Here is a 14,508-nt window from a genome sequence, read left to right on the forward strand (position 1 = left end):
CAAAGTCCTTATCGCCAAGCCAGGTGGCTCCAGGGAAAGTTGAACCCATTGGAGAAAGTGGGGTCAGACCAGGGAGCCCAGAGCCCACTTCTGGGAGCCTGAGTGGGAGCTGGTCCACAGTGAGCCCTCAGGAAGAAGGTGTGTGTCCTGGGGCTTCCAAGGAAGCTGTATCCGGACCTGGCAAAGGCTGCCTGGAAATTCTACACCATGCAGGGTTTGTCCCAGCTTCTGACCACCAAGGCTTTAGCACGGTGCCAGCACAACTGGCTGGGTGCCCATGGGGGCAGGGGATGGAGACCAGCCCTTTGCTGGGACCCCTCCCCTGCCAGCCCATGGCCCTGAGGGTCCCAGTCCTGGGGCTGCCCCTCTGCAATCTCTGCCTCAGTGGCCCTCAGGGTCCCCACCCTAGAGGCCTTGGTGCTGCCTTTGCTCTGAGGTCTCAGCAGGTGGGCACTGCCCTGGGCCCTCCCCCAACTCCCCTGGGGATGGTGCCAAGCCCAGACCCCCACCCCGCAGGCAGCAGAATCTGCAGGTCCAGGACTTGGTGCAGTTTCCAGCCCCATGAGGAGGGGGGATTTGAAAATCCCTGACAGAGACTCATGGGAGGGGTGTTCTCAGGCTCTGACGCCCTGGGGGAGATGCCCCGGTCGGGAGTGGCTGTTCTGTGAGGGATGCACCCCAGAGCCTGGACTGGGCGGGGATTTGAACAGGGTCTGTGTCCAGTGGGTGCAGCTGCCAACACTGCTACGACCCTCTCAGGGCCACATGCACCCCTGGCTTGACAAGAGAGGGGGCGGGTCTGGCACCCCTGCCCCACCTCACGCCTGCCGCAAGGTGCGGATGGTGGCGTGGGATCCAGCTGTGACACCTGCTGGTTGACCGGGGCCAACCCGGAGGGCTGAGTTGGCGTGAGGGGCCGTCTCCCACCTGGGGGTGGGGTGCTCCCTGCTCCTCCCCTCAGCGTCCGCCCTGCGGGGGGTCTGCCCCACATGACGTGGGTGTTTCCCGGCCTTCAGGTGGGGAGCAGCTTCCCCCGACACTGTCCTTCCCAGGCTCTGGGCGAGAGGTGCACTTCCTCCTCGGGGACCCTCGTGGCCGCTGCTGACCAAGGACACCTGCCTGACAAGGGAGACCGGATGTGCAGGTGAGTCTGGGCCTGGCCTTCGTGCTGGGCTTGGCCTGAAGGCTGGCCAGTGGGGGGTCTCAGTGAGAGTCCACTGCCCAGGTCAGCTGTTCATGCAGTTACTACCCGGGGGCCTTGAACTCCGCAGTGGTGAGGACAGCTTTGTCCAGTCACTGCTGAGGGCAGAGGAGAGCTGAGTCCATCCGGTGCACAGGGGGGACAAGGGCGTCCCAGGAGAAGCAGGATGGGTGCACGGGTTTCAGGTGAGGGACCAAGACAGGTTGCCGCATGTCTGTAACAGGGCAGCTGTGTCCACAGGGGGCCGGCGAGGACCCATGGATGGAGCCAGGACTCCCTCCTCCCTGAGGCTCCGAGTCTCGGGAGGCTGGAGGCTGAGGGGTGGGGGCTGGAGGCCTGGGAAGGCTGACCCTCCAGCACTTCTGGGGAAAGTTGTGCAGTGCAGCTGGGGCACGAGGGGCCGTCTTTGCACTGAGGATTCTCTCCGCACCAATTCGTTCAAAACAGGGGGAAATCTTCTCACATCCATGAAAGGTAGAGTCACATAGACTTCCTTCCTCCTATCCTGTGATGTCATTAATAAGCTCTCATGTCAGTTAGATGAATCTACAGAAGGGGCTCAGTTGGACTCAGGCAGGTAGTTCAGCACAGCAGAGCCAGAGACCATGTTAGGCAGCAGACCCAGCAAAACTGCATGCTGGACATCATACATCAGGGAGGATATAAAACTTATTTTAATTAAAAAAATTCAACCCATTATCCATTACTGCACTATTTCCCACAGCAAAGACATGGAAGTAAAAAAATGCCCATCAACAGAGAAGATTGGGTAGACATACACAATGGAATATTACTTAGATGCAAAAAAAATCAAGGAATAATGCTTTTGGGGCAACATGGATGGCTTAGAATGTGTAATATTTAGTGAAGTAAAGCAGACAAAACCAATATCATGTGAGATCACCAATAGGTGGACGCTAATAGAAATGATAGAACCGACAGCAGAAATAGACTCAACGATTTTGAAACCAAAATTACCTTGACCAAAGAGGAAATGTGGGGAGGGGTTAAATTAGGGACTAGGCATTGATGTCCACTCTACCACACACAGCAGAGGTAGATAACAAGGACCTATTGTGTACCGCAGGGAAACAGAGTCAGCAATGTGCAATCACCCACATGGAGAAAGAATCGGAAGATGCATGGATGTGTGTGCAGGTAAAACTGAGCTTCTTTGCTGTTCACAGAAAACATCACAAGTTTTTAACTATGGTACATTTAATTTAAAAAAGTTAAGACTTCTTTTCTCATGACACTCATCTGATGTGTTAATGAGAATTTTATACTCTATGATTTGTCCAATATTTTGGTTGTTGTGAGAATGTGAAAAGGGATCATTTTCCCAGCTTCTCGGCTCTCTGCACATCCAAGATGAGTACTGGCTTTATTGCAACACCCAGAACCTGGAAAGAATTCCAACATCAGACATCAGCTAAAGGAATAGACTGATTTTACTAGGACCACTCTTCGGAAAACACTTTTCATTAAAAATCGGCTATTGCTGACTCACACGGAAACGTGGTAATGTTCACAATATCGATGCTGAGTAAGATGAGCCGTACAAGCAAAAGCACATACAATATACGTCCATTCGTATGTTTCTAGAGCATGGAAATTAATCTGAAGCATCCTAACCCAGATCAAATATAATGTGAGGACCCGGTGGAAAAAGAGAAGGGAGAGGAAGGAGGAACACCAGAAACTTGTGAAAACAGGGAGAGAATTGATCTGTCCAAACATGAAAAGGTTGATGTCCACATCAGTGTTTATCAAAGTGTACAATCTAAATATCATAGTTTATTAGAGGACAGTTTCACCTCACTCAAGATATTACCAATAAGGAAACACATGGCTTGAGACAGAAGCAGTGACAGAAAAATAGTGAAAAATCAGAAGCACTTGAAAACACTTCTCATGGAGCCTGAGGATATATTATTAGGTAAGCATGACAACAGAACAAAATCACCAAGTGCTCATGATGGGGGTGTCCTGACCACCCTGCCAGGTGTGTCCACTCTATCTTGGAGCTGGTCCAGGGAAGCAGGTGTGTCCAGAGAGGAGGAGCACAGGTGCAGAACAGGGACTACCTCTCAGGACACATCTGCTCGTGGAACTTTCACACACCCTCTACACACCTGGGTGTGGTTTCCTTCTCTAATGTGGGGGTGACGGGGACACCTACACCACGGATGGGTGTGCGTGTGGAAAAACAAAGTAACGCATGGGTGGCCGGCGTTTACTATTTAAAAAAATGAGAAAATATAAAACCGCTTTCCAAAATGCTATTAAAACACCAAATCCAAGACACTCACACCGGCTCTGGGGAACTTCTCTTTCTGAGGGCATTCAATGGCATAATGTCTTCTATCCTAGGAGCTTATGCAAATAGGGTCCTCCCTCTACTGATAAGACAGCCTTGTCCTGAACCTGCAGCTCTGGCAGCGGAGTCCCAGCCCCAGGATCCCCAGGTGCTCCCATTCTGTGATCAGGACTGAACACAGACCACATGCCATGGAGTCTGGGCTGAGCTGGGTGGTCCTTGCGGCTCTTTTACAAGGTAGGTTTTCCAGAACAAGAGATGCTGAGGATGTGAGGGCACCTCAGTGCGCGTGTGACAGTTTTCTGACCCGGATGTCTTTGTGTTTGCAGGTGTCCAGGGTGAGGGGCAGCTGGTGGAGTCTGGAGGAGGCCTGGTGCAGCCTGTGGGTCTCTGAGACTCTCCTGTGCAGACTCTGGGTTCACCTTCAGTGGCTTCTACATGCACTGGGTCTTCCAGGCTCCCGGGAAGTGACGGGAGTAGGTGGCAGGTATTAGCAGTCATGGCGGTAGCACCTACTACGCAGACTCTGTGAAGGGCTGATTCACCATCTCCAGAGACAACGCTGAGAACACACTGTATCTGCAGATGAACAGCCTGAGAACTGAAGACACGGCCCGGTATTACTGTGCGAAAGACACAGTGAGGGGAAGGCTGTGTGAGCCCAGACACAAACCTCCCTGCAGGGACACAGGGCCTGGGCTGCAGGGGGCACTCAGGACCCAGAGGTGTTTGTTTCATGCCCAGGAGCAGGTGCAGAGGGAAGTTAAGGGCTGGTTTCCTGCCAGGGTCTGGGGCTTCCTCTCCCTGTGGCATCTCCCCAAGGGAATCCCTCTGCACTCATGATTCTCTACACACTATTCAGTCTCTGAAGGAGAAAGGAGTGTTGGAATAGGGGAAATATTCTCACATGCATAAAAGTTAGGGAGACACTATATGTTGTTTCATCCTTCTCTTAATATCTTTAAGTAACTCTTCATGACCGCTGGTGAATCTACAAAAGAGGGTCCATTGGACTCAGCCAGGGAGCTCAACACAGCAGATCCAGCGACCCAGCAGCTAGCAGCAACATCATAAAGTGCACACTGGACAGCAGACATCAGCAGGTTCCAAACCGAAAGCAAGAGAAGCAACTCCCCTCGGTGGTCGTGGTTCCCCTGACACCTCACTCACAGCCTCCAAGCTAGTTTCCTCCGTGCCAATGCACAGGGACCCCCACTGCAGCTTGCGGGAGAAGTTGAGTCTGAGGACACCCCACACAGTGAGGCAAGGAGTGTGAGCAGTTTATCGCATCCGTCACTGAGGTGTCTGTTGAGAGCAGGGACGTCCCGTGCAGTACATCCTGGGGAAGGACAGAGCCACCTGATGTTCATGCCAATTATTATCGACAGGATTAGGATCCTCCTTCTCACGCCCTCCTACAAACAGGTCTCGCCTGGGCCAGGGCCCAGATTCTGGCCTGCTCTTCACGGGTGCAGCAAGACCCCTTTCAAGACCGCATGACTGTCTTGCCAGGTCAAGTCAAAGGCTATGTACGGTAAGGGCCCGAACTTCTCTGATCAAAGTGGCAGCGTCCTGGCTGCAGGAGCCTCGTTTGTTCCGCGTATGACAGAGCGAGCAGACATGGGCACCGGAACCCGGGCCCCCGAGAGCGCCCCAGGCTCCACTGTCAAATTCCCAAAGGGGGAGCGCCGTGGGGCCCGGCTCATGGTGATGCGCCCTCCGTGACCTGGTGCAGGGAGCGGAACGAGGGCTCCTCTCTGGGGACGCAGGTGGGACCTGAAGTGCTGAGGCTCAGTGCCGGAGGCTGGTGAGATCGAGGACGGGTAGGCTCATCTAGACTAGCTGGCGGGAAGGGGTGGGTGGGGTGGGGGGCACCAGGCGATAGAGTAGGAGAGAGACACATACAGCGGGAGTCCCTCAAACCTAGACTTTGGCTGAGGGCCCTAGAGCCTTGGACATTGGGAACCTCCGACCATTTTCCACGTCAGCGTGTCTGGGTCAGATTGCTTCCAGCTGTTGAGAATACAGCCAAGGCGAGAGGCTGCAGGGGGCTCCCGGGATGTACCAGAACCCATTCTTAGCCTCCACGCAGTAGTATAGGGGTACTCAGAGCCACCGACTGGCCAAAGGTGTGCCTTATTGTCTCAGCGACGTCTCCGAGGCACTGAGGCGCAAAGCTGCAACCGTCTCCACAGTCGTGTCTGGCTTGGGGGAGGTGGCCAGAGAAGCGGGGACCTGTGCCACTAGGGCACCATGGGAATTCCCAGGAACCAGCTGAGGCTGACTCGCTTTTCACAGAGCCCCTGGGATGTGCCTTATGGTCCTACTGGGGAGGCGGTGGCCAGCGACAAGGGACTCTGAGTTTGCTTTGAGCACTAAGTGCCTCTTGTTGCAAAGAACTTATCTTGATGGGGGCAGATGCTCTCATAGCCTGGTCCCTTCTCTGTCCCCCTTGTCCTCTCACAGGTGTCTTCGAGGGGCAGGCAGCCCTGAGGACTCTTAACTGCCTGCACGGTACTAGCTGTCCCGGTCCGCAGCTGGGAGGGAAAAAGAAAGGAGGAAGCCTCACCCATCAGGTGGCCGGTACTAAGGTGCAGAGATGCGCTTGGTGCAGAGGGACGACCTCCTCATCATCACGGAGCCCAAGTGCATGGTCATGTCTGTCGTTATCGCCCATGGAGAGAAGAGGTCTTAAGATGCACCTGCTGACCTGCTGATAGATTGGGGAAAGAAGTGTCTGATGCTACACTTGCTACATGGTTGGGGGCTTATCAAAGCCCCCATAGGGGAGAGGTGAGGAGTGGGCCACATACCTTTCTACGCAGCGGGTAAGAAGGAGCAGGAGGGGTTGCTCGAGGTGGCGAGGGGGCATTACTGTGAGACGGGTGGGGCCATGACAAGGGCCTGACAATTGTTGTCATGACCAGAGGCTTTGAGTTCTGTCTCCTTGTGGGGAACTGGAAGTCCCTCACCTATTCCAAAGAGGCAAAGAGAAAAGGGTCCAACCCACAAAATGTATCCGTGGTCACATTATGTTGAAATAGAGTGAGTACATATTTTCCCATAATGGTGGAAATAGAAATTTGGCTTTCAGTCATGACCCAGTCACTGATTTTCTGTCCTCTCTATGGACAACCATAAGTTTGCATTAAAAACGTGCAATAATTATTCTCTCCCATTGTGCACCAGCAGGAGATCCGCACAGGCGCAGGCGGAAACTATCAGCTCCTGGGAGAGGACCACGCAGACAGAGTAGGGGAAACAGCCCTGGGGCTCCCACTCAGGAAGCTTTTCTCCTCTCGTTGGTTGAGAACGAATAGAGTGTAACCATCACCTGGGACAGTGGGGAATGTTTTACTCAGTAAGCCCAACAAAGCTTCAAGACAAAAACCCAAAAGACCAAAGTTTGCAAATGAGTTTCCTGCTAGCCACCTCAAGACACATATACTGGTAAGACTTAAAACATTTCTTTCTCAGCACCTATAAGAAGCAAAATGGACAGGGTCTAGCCCCAGCCACCAAAGAAGAAGGGAGAAGGGGTGCTCGTAACGAGGAAAATAGCAGTCTGTGGGACGTGACCCAGAAGTCCCTGGGTGATAGAATCGATAGGGTTGCTGATCGTGTTACAGGCACACACGGAGTCTCCAGTCACTGGGAGAAAGAGTGAACGCGTTGAACAGAGACAGGCCTCTGCTTCCCTCTCCCTTCGGGAGTCAGTGTCAGCACCCTAGACACAGCCCTGCCACCTCCCCCAGGGCAGTTCCTGCTGGGTGAATGTCCAGGCCCTGCCTGCCTCCCCCTGTGACTGTTACCTAATGCGGTGCACCAGCAAACCCACTAGCATCCAAGTACATGGAAGTGAGTGGGTATTTCTGTGATCCGAAGTCTCGTTTAAGTGTCCCTTCATGTTCACCAGTTGAGCAGCAGAATACCCTAGGAGTGACACAGCAGTGGACCAGAGTATCTTCAATGCAGACTGAACTTTGGAAACTAGAAGGCGTTTCAGAGGTAGGACATGAGGATGTATGTGGAGACGAGAGGGCAGAGTTTCAAAACAGTGTGTGCAGAAGCGGGACTGCTTTAACGGTGTGCATTTAGGAAAACTCTAGAAACAAGTGTCATGACCAGCTTAAAGTGGCTTTTTCTGTGGATGACGTGGGAGGTGTAAGACCTTGGTTTGGCGGGAGTTTTATTTTTATTTTATTTCATTTTTGCGTTTTAAATTCTACAGGAGGTGCCAGTGTTGCATGGGGGAAAGTCATTATAATTTTATTTATTTTTATAGTGATTTTTATTTTTCCCATTACAGCTTGTTTGCAGCGTTCTGTCAATTTTCTACTGTACAGCAAGGTGACCCCGTCACACATATATGGACTGGGGATTTGGGGTTAATGGAGGGAAACTACTGCCTTTGGAACGCATAAGCAATGAGACCCGGCTGTATAGCACTGAGAACTATGTCTAGTCACTTCTGATGGAGCATGATAATGTGAGAAAAAAGTCCTTATAACCTTAAAGGTGAATTTATACTAAAACATTTACTTTTTACCCCTATATTTAACTTTCATTCATTTCACACCACATTATAAAATGATAAATCACTGAATCCTCTTTAGATACAGAGGGAGACTGGCGTTCCTCCCCCAGAGGCCTGGTCTAAGGACACGTGTCTGTGATTCACCGTGCATCCCTAGGCTTACGATCACTGACAGTGCACTGAAACGGAGATGCAGGAAGGACGTGAGGGATTAGCATTCACAGGGGCTCCCCATGAAGGCCCAGGTCATTGACAAGTTTCTGATGGGGTTTCAGCAAATGCCACCTTCCACCTCCTGCCCTCCGTGTCCCACTTTGGGAAGGATGTTCTCCAGACTGTCCCTGCTGACGCCGGGCGGGACCTGGGCCCACATCACTCTCATCCCTGCAGCCCACAGCCACCCCAGGAGGAGACAGCCAGCGCAGGTGGGGAGTAGCCCTCCATTGCTCTGCACCCACTTTGGGTTTAGAGAAGGAGAGGTTATGGAGAAGACGAGGAGGCCCCCAGGCCTGAACAGCACCCACATGGAGAAACATCATGAACCTGCCCCTAGAAGGGCCCATGGCAAACGTTAATGCTGGGATCCGGGAACTCGGGTCAAGACCCAGCTGCTGCCTGGGGTCTCCTCTGCTGGCCAAAGTCTCAGGCTCCGTTTCACTCTTAGGGGCGAACCAAATAGTACAGGCCACCGGCGTGTGTTCTTAGGTTTTATTTCAGCATGCCGGGAAGCAGCTTCTCAAAGAGACCTGGTGTGAGAATTCTGACCACTCACGGTACGAGCCCCCAGCCCCGTTCCACAGACTTCTAGGAAGTGAACTTCAGCTTTGTCATCTCATTACTGATTTTCTCACACATGTTCCTTCTACATTGCCTGTAGTTGAACAAGGGTCAGGAGGCTGGTTTAGGATATCTAAGCATTCACTGTTACTTCCTTAACTGTGGTGGTCTTGATAGATTTTACATTTGTGGCCACACCAAAGAGCATCGCAGCTATGAAGGCATAAAGGCGACCGAAGAGCAGTCTCAAATAGATGGTTGGTGCTTGGGCTTGTTTTAACGACCCTCTCAGTTTTGGGGGGGGTCCGCTGTCCACGCTTCCTCCAATACCTACCTGTATACAATATGGAGGATCCCAGCCTATGTGGCAGTGGCAGTTCCTTCTATTGTTGCAAATCCCTCTATAATTGCATTTCTCAGGGATACAGTCATACCTCAGATCAGTCAAAGTACCGTTGCAGTAGGTATTTGAACAAAACACTTGAGGCCTGCAGAGGGTACCAGTTCTCACATAACCAACATCATTTGTTTCAGTCCCACGGTGTAAGTCCACCCCAAAACACAACTTACTTGATATCACAGACTGATGAAATCCAACATGCTCTTGCAACACTGGAAGGTGAGTGACATTGGTACATTGCAATCTTCCACACAATACATCAGCATCACTACAACCATAAAAGGAGGTCTTTGTAGGTAGTTTTCTACAGTGTCCATACCGATGGCCCCTTTTGTTGATAGAATAGCACTCATTTGCAGCGTTCACAGCATTTCTGCCAAAGATCTCTTTGCAATGCATGGAGCGGTCCGTGCAATTTCCATGATAGCAATAGCCCTCCTCGGAGCACGGGGTTCCATCTTGCAAATAAACATCACCAGGACAAAACCTTTCTGTACCAGTGCAGTACTCGGGAAGGTCGCATATATTTTGGGTTGGCCTGCAGAGTGTCCCAGAGTGGGAATAGTTGCAGTTTGAACAGCACAGATCTACACTACAAGAACTTCCGGGTGTAAGCCGACATTCATCGGTACAGCAGGGGTTGCTGTAACACTCCTTAATGGAGCCACAGTCGCAGGTCTCCCCAGGGTCCACCTTCTTATCTCCACAACGATCGTTTGCCAGGCTTCTATTGTGATACACAAATGCAGTTTGAAACATGCAGTCAACACTTGCATAGTGATATACGTGTTGGATATGTAAAAAGGAACAGTTACTGAAAGTGTCTGTTAATGAAGGGGAGTAGAACATAATGCAGACAGACCTTCTCTGGCAAACGCAGCTCATAACATCATAATACACACCTAGAGACCTCCCAGTATAGGCAGACGCAACGACACCTATGATTATTTTATTTCTGCCCAAGTGACCAACCGGTAGGAGATTACGGTTGCCGCATACAGTGTGTGTACGTATAGCATACTGGTTGTCTCTTGGACGATGCCTATTCAAGAGAACAGATGTGTGTGGCCGAAGATTTGGATACAGAGTTCTCTGATAATACTGGTAGTATGCACTTCCCTCTGCAAGATCTCCTGTGTTGGCTGGGTCACGGTTATTATAAACGAGTAGGCTGCTAATATAGTACCTTGTATCAAGAGTTAGAATCATCGAGTCCATTATACTACCTAAATCTATCAGGTAGGTAATAGAGTTTGACAGATTTCCTAGGGAATTATGCATTTCCCGAGTACAATGAAGAAATCCTTTCAGATTTGCTCTATGAGATGAATAGGCCTTACTAGCGATCCTGGGGGCTGCACTGGCATCTTCTGGAGAGAACAGGGGGTCTTCTTCCTCTTTGTAGCCCAGTGGATACATAGGTCCCACTGCATTGGCATCTGCTACTATCTGAGAAACGACATGTTCAAACCTTTGAGACTCCTTCATGGGGTTGATTTCGTAGGTTAAGTCATCTAACTTTATAAAGCCTCGGAGACCCCCATAGCATGTGTCCACCGTGACCCTGGAAAAAGGAATCTCCTCCAAGTAGCCGAGGTAGTAACAGTCGGAAGGGATGAAGGGGTAGTCCATCTGCAAGGCTCCTTGGTCATCCTGAGTCATCACGAGCAGGTGTCCAGGCCAAAAGATTTTCTTGGGCCGCATGTGGATAATATGCCTCTGGCCCCCAAAATGCAGGCTGTAGGAGAGCCAGCCTGGCATCTGAACGCCCTTGCCATGGTGTAACTCCTTCCTGGGAACCACCACCTCTGAGGAGATGTAACGCCATGAGGGGCGGCCTTGAGAGCACTGGACTGAGGCCAGCACTGCCCAGAACCCAAGCAGCCAGAGGGCTTCCTTCAGGGTGACCTGGCCTTCTGCCGGGTTTGTGTCCCTACTCAGGGACATTGTCAAGAAGAACGGACAAAAGGAGGACCCCAGAGAAGCCAGGCCTGAGCCTCTAGCTGCGGCCACTACTTTCCAAGGAGATGCTGACTGGGAACAAAGGGAGCCTGGGGCTGTGGGCACCTACTCCCGGGCGGGTCACCTGAGGGGATTAGGTAACAGACACAGGGCGAGGCAGGCGGGGCCTGGACATGCACTCAGTGGTGCCTGACTGGGGCAGGTGGCAGGGCTGTGTCTAGGGGCGCGAGTGTGGAAACCCGAAGGGAGAGGGAAGCAGAGGCCTGTCTGTGTGCAGCATGTAGAGTCCTCCTGCTGGCCAGCGAAGACTTGCCGAGTGACTGCAACACGGTCAACAAGCCCACCAACTCCCCTGCGGTCAGGTCCCCCCGAAGATCAGGAGGTCGTCCCTCTCCACCAAGCGCATCCCTGCCGATAACCTCTCCTTTGTCTTCCCCTCGCCACGAGTCGGGAAAATTGTTTTTCCAAACTATGCCCATGGACCGAGACATTTCGGTCCTGCACGGGGACTTACTGGGGGTCTCTCCCCCTCCCTCTCCCTTCTCTCTTTCTGGGACCCTCTGGGAACAGGTGAGTAGCTGGGGAAGCAGCTGGGGAACTCGGGCCAGGTTACGTTGTGGTGTGTTCTGAAGGCCCCACCAAGCACTGCACCTTAGTACCGGCCACCTGATGGGTGAGGCTTCCTCCTTTCTTTTTCCCTCCCAGCTGCGGACCGGGACAGCTAGTACCGTGCAGGCAGTTAAGAGTCCTCAGGGCTGCCTGCCCCTCGAAGACACCTGTGAGAGGACAAGGGGGACAGAGAAGGGACCAGGCTATGAGAGCATCTGCCCCCATCAAGATAAGTTCTTTGCAACAAGAGGCACTTAGTGCTCAAAGCAAACTCAGAGTCCCTTGTCGCTGGCCACCGCCTCCCCAGTAGGACCATAAGGCACATCCCAGGGGCTCTGTGAAAAGCGAGTCAGCCTCAGCTGGTTCCTGGGAATTCCCGTGGTGCCCTAGTGGCACAGGTCCCCGCTTCTCTGGCCACCTCCCCCAAGCCAGACACGACTGTGGAGACGGTTGCAGCTTTGCGCCTTAGTGCCTCGGAGACGTCGCTGAGACAATAAGGCACACCTTTGGCCAGTCGGTGGCTCTGAGTACCCCTATACTACTGCGTGGAGGCTAAGAATGGGTTCTGGTACATCCCGGGAGCCCCCTGCAGCCTCTCGCCTTGGCTGTATTCTCAACAGCTGGAAGCAATCTGACCCAGACACGCTGACGTGGAAAATGGTCGGAGGTTCCCAATGTCCAAGGCTCTAGGGCCCTCAGCCAAAGTCTAGGTTTGAGGGACTCCCGCTGTATGTGTCTCTCTCCTACTCTATCGCCTGGTGCCCCCCACCCCACCCACCCCTTCCCGCCAGCTAGTCTAGATGAGCCTACCCGTCCTCGATCTCACCAGCCTCCGGCACTGAGCCTCAGCACTTCAGGTCCCACCTGCGTCCCCAGAGAGGAGCCCTCGTTCCGCTCCCTGCACCAGGTCACGGAGGGCGCATCACCATGAGCCGGGCCCCACGGCGCTCCCCCTTTGGGAATTTGACAGTGGAGCCTGGGGCGCTCTCGGGGGCCCGGGTTCCGGTGCCCATGTCTGCTCGCTCTGTCATACGCGGAACAAACGAGGCTCCTGCAGCCAGGACGCTGCCACTTTGATCAGAGAAGTTCGGGCCCTTACCGTACATAGCCTTTGACTTGACCTGGCAAGACAGTCATGCGGTCTTGAAAGGGGTCTTGCTGCACCCGTGAAGAGCAGGCCAGAATCTGGGCCCTGGCCCAGGCGAGACCTGTTTGTAGGAGGGCGTGAGAAGGAGGATCCTAATCCTGTCGATAATAATTGGCATGAACATCAGGTGGCTCTGTCCTTCCCCAGGATGTACTGCACGGGACGTCCCTGCTCTCAACAGACACCTCAGTGACGGATGCGATAAACTGCTCACACTCCTTGCCTCACTGTGTGGGGTGTCCTCAGACTCAACTTCTCCCGCAAGCTGCAGTGGGGGTCCCTGTGCATTGGCACGGAGGAAACTAGCTTGGAGGCTGTGAGTGAGGTGTCAGGGGAACCACGACCACCGAGGGGAGTTGCTTCTCTTGCTTTCGGTTTGGAACCTGCTGATGTCTGCTGTCCAGTGTGCACTTTATGATGTTGCTGCTAGCTGCTGGGTCGCTGGATCTGCTGTGTTGAGCTCCCTGGCTGAGTCCAATGGACCCTCTTTTGTAGATTCACCAGCGGTCATGAAGAGTTACTTAAAGATATTAAGAGAAGGATGAAACAACATATAGTGTCTCCCTAACTTTTATGCATGTGAGAATATTTCCCCTATTCCAACACTCCTTTCTCCTTCAGAGACTGAATAGTGTGTAGAGAATCATGAGTGCAGAGGGATTCCCTTGGGGAGATGCCACAGGGAGAGGAAGCCCCAGACCCTGGCAGGAAACCAGCCCTTAACTTCCCTCTGCACCTGCTCCTGGGCATGAAACAAACACCTCTGGGTCCTGAGTGCCCCCTGCAGCCCAGGCCCTGTGTCCCTGCAGGGAGGTTTGTGTCTGGGCTCACACAGCCTTCCCCTCACTGTGTCTTTCGCACAGTAATACCGGGCCGTGTCTTCAGTTCTCAGGCTGTTCATCTGCAGATACAGTGTGTTCTCAGCGTTGTCTCTGGAGATGGTGAATCAGCCCTTCACAGAGTCTGCGTAGTAGGTGCTACCGCCATGACTGCTAATACCTGCCACCTACTCCCGTCACTTCCCGGGAGCCTGGAAGACCCAGTGCATGTAGAAGCCACTGAAGGTGAACCCAGAGTCTGCACAGGAGAGTCTCAGAGACCCACAGGCTGCACCAGGCCTCCTCCAGACTCCACCAGCTGCCCCTCACCCTGGACACCTGCAAACACAAAGACATCCGGGTCAGAAAACTGTCACACGCGCACTGAGGTGCCCTCACATCCTCGGCATCTCTTGTTCTGGAAAACCTACCTTGTAAAAGAGCCGCAAGGACCACCCAGCTCAGCCCAGACTCCATGGCATGTGGTCTGTGTTCAGTCCTGATCACAGAATGGGAGCACCTGGGGATCCTGGGGCTGGGACTCCGCTGCCAGAGCTGCAGGTTCAGGACAAGGCTGTCTTATCAGTAGAGGGAGGACCCTATTTGCATAAGCTCCTAGGATAGAAGACATTATGCCATTGAATGCCCTCAGAAAGAGAAGTTCCCCAGAGCCGGTGTGAGTGTCTTGGATTTGGTGTTTTAATAGCATTTTGGAAAGCGGTTTTATATTTTCTCAT

General features: G+C 52.8%; 1 protein-coding gene and 1 long non-coding RNA gene across 2 annotated transcripts; one reads left to right on the top strand and one right to left on the bottom strand.

Annotated features, from left to right (window-relative positions):
- The first annotated feature begins 521 nt into the window (after positions 1–521).
- On the top strand, positions 522–8,075 carry LOC110258837 (uncharacterized). The gene is made up of 8 exons (XR_014809387.1): positions 522–1,144; positions 2,289–2,359; positions 3,575–3,758; positions 3,851–5,055; positions 5,988–6,314; positions 6,711–6,971; positions 7,438–7,529; positions 7,831–8,075. It is a non-coding gene; the product is annotated as an uncharacterized LOC110258837 (long non-coding RNA).
- A 1,747-nt stretch (positions 8,076–9,822) lies between these two features.
- Positions 9,823–13,473, bottom strand: LOC110258836 (uncharacterized). The gene is made up of 4 exons (XM_084970578.1): positions 12,906–13,473; positions 11,849–11,973; positions 10,576–10,684; positions 9,823–9,962 (listed from the first exon to the last, which is right to left on the bottom strand). The coding sequence occupies exons 1-4, from the start codon at positions 12,910–12,912 to the stop codon at positions 9,823–9,825; spliced, it is 381 nt and encodes a 126-aa protein (XP_084826704.1). The 5' UTR covers positions 12,913–13,473.
- Positions 13,474–14,508: the final 1,035 nt, after the last annotated feature.

The sequence above is a fragment of the Sus scrofa genome, chromosome 7 (genome assembly GCF_054392235.1).
Source record: "Sus scrofa isolate SSC_HxYL_T2T_F1_AM1 chromosome 7, Sscrofa_HxYL_maternal_Yorkshire_Landrace_v2.0, whole genome shotgun sequence".
Classification (NCBI taxonomy): domain Eukaryota; kingdom Metazoa; phylum Chordata; class Mammalia; order Artiodactyla; family Suidae; genus Sus; species Sus scrofa.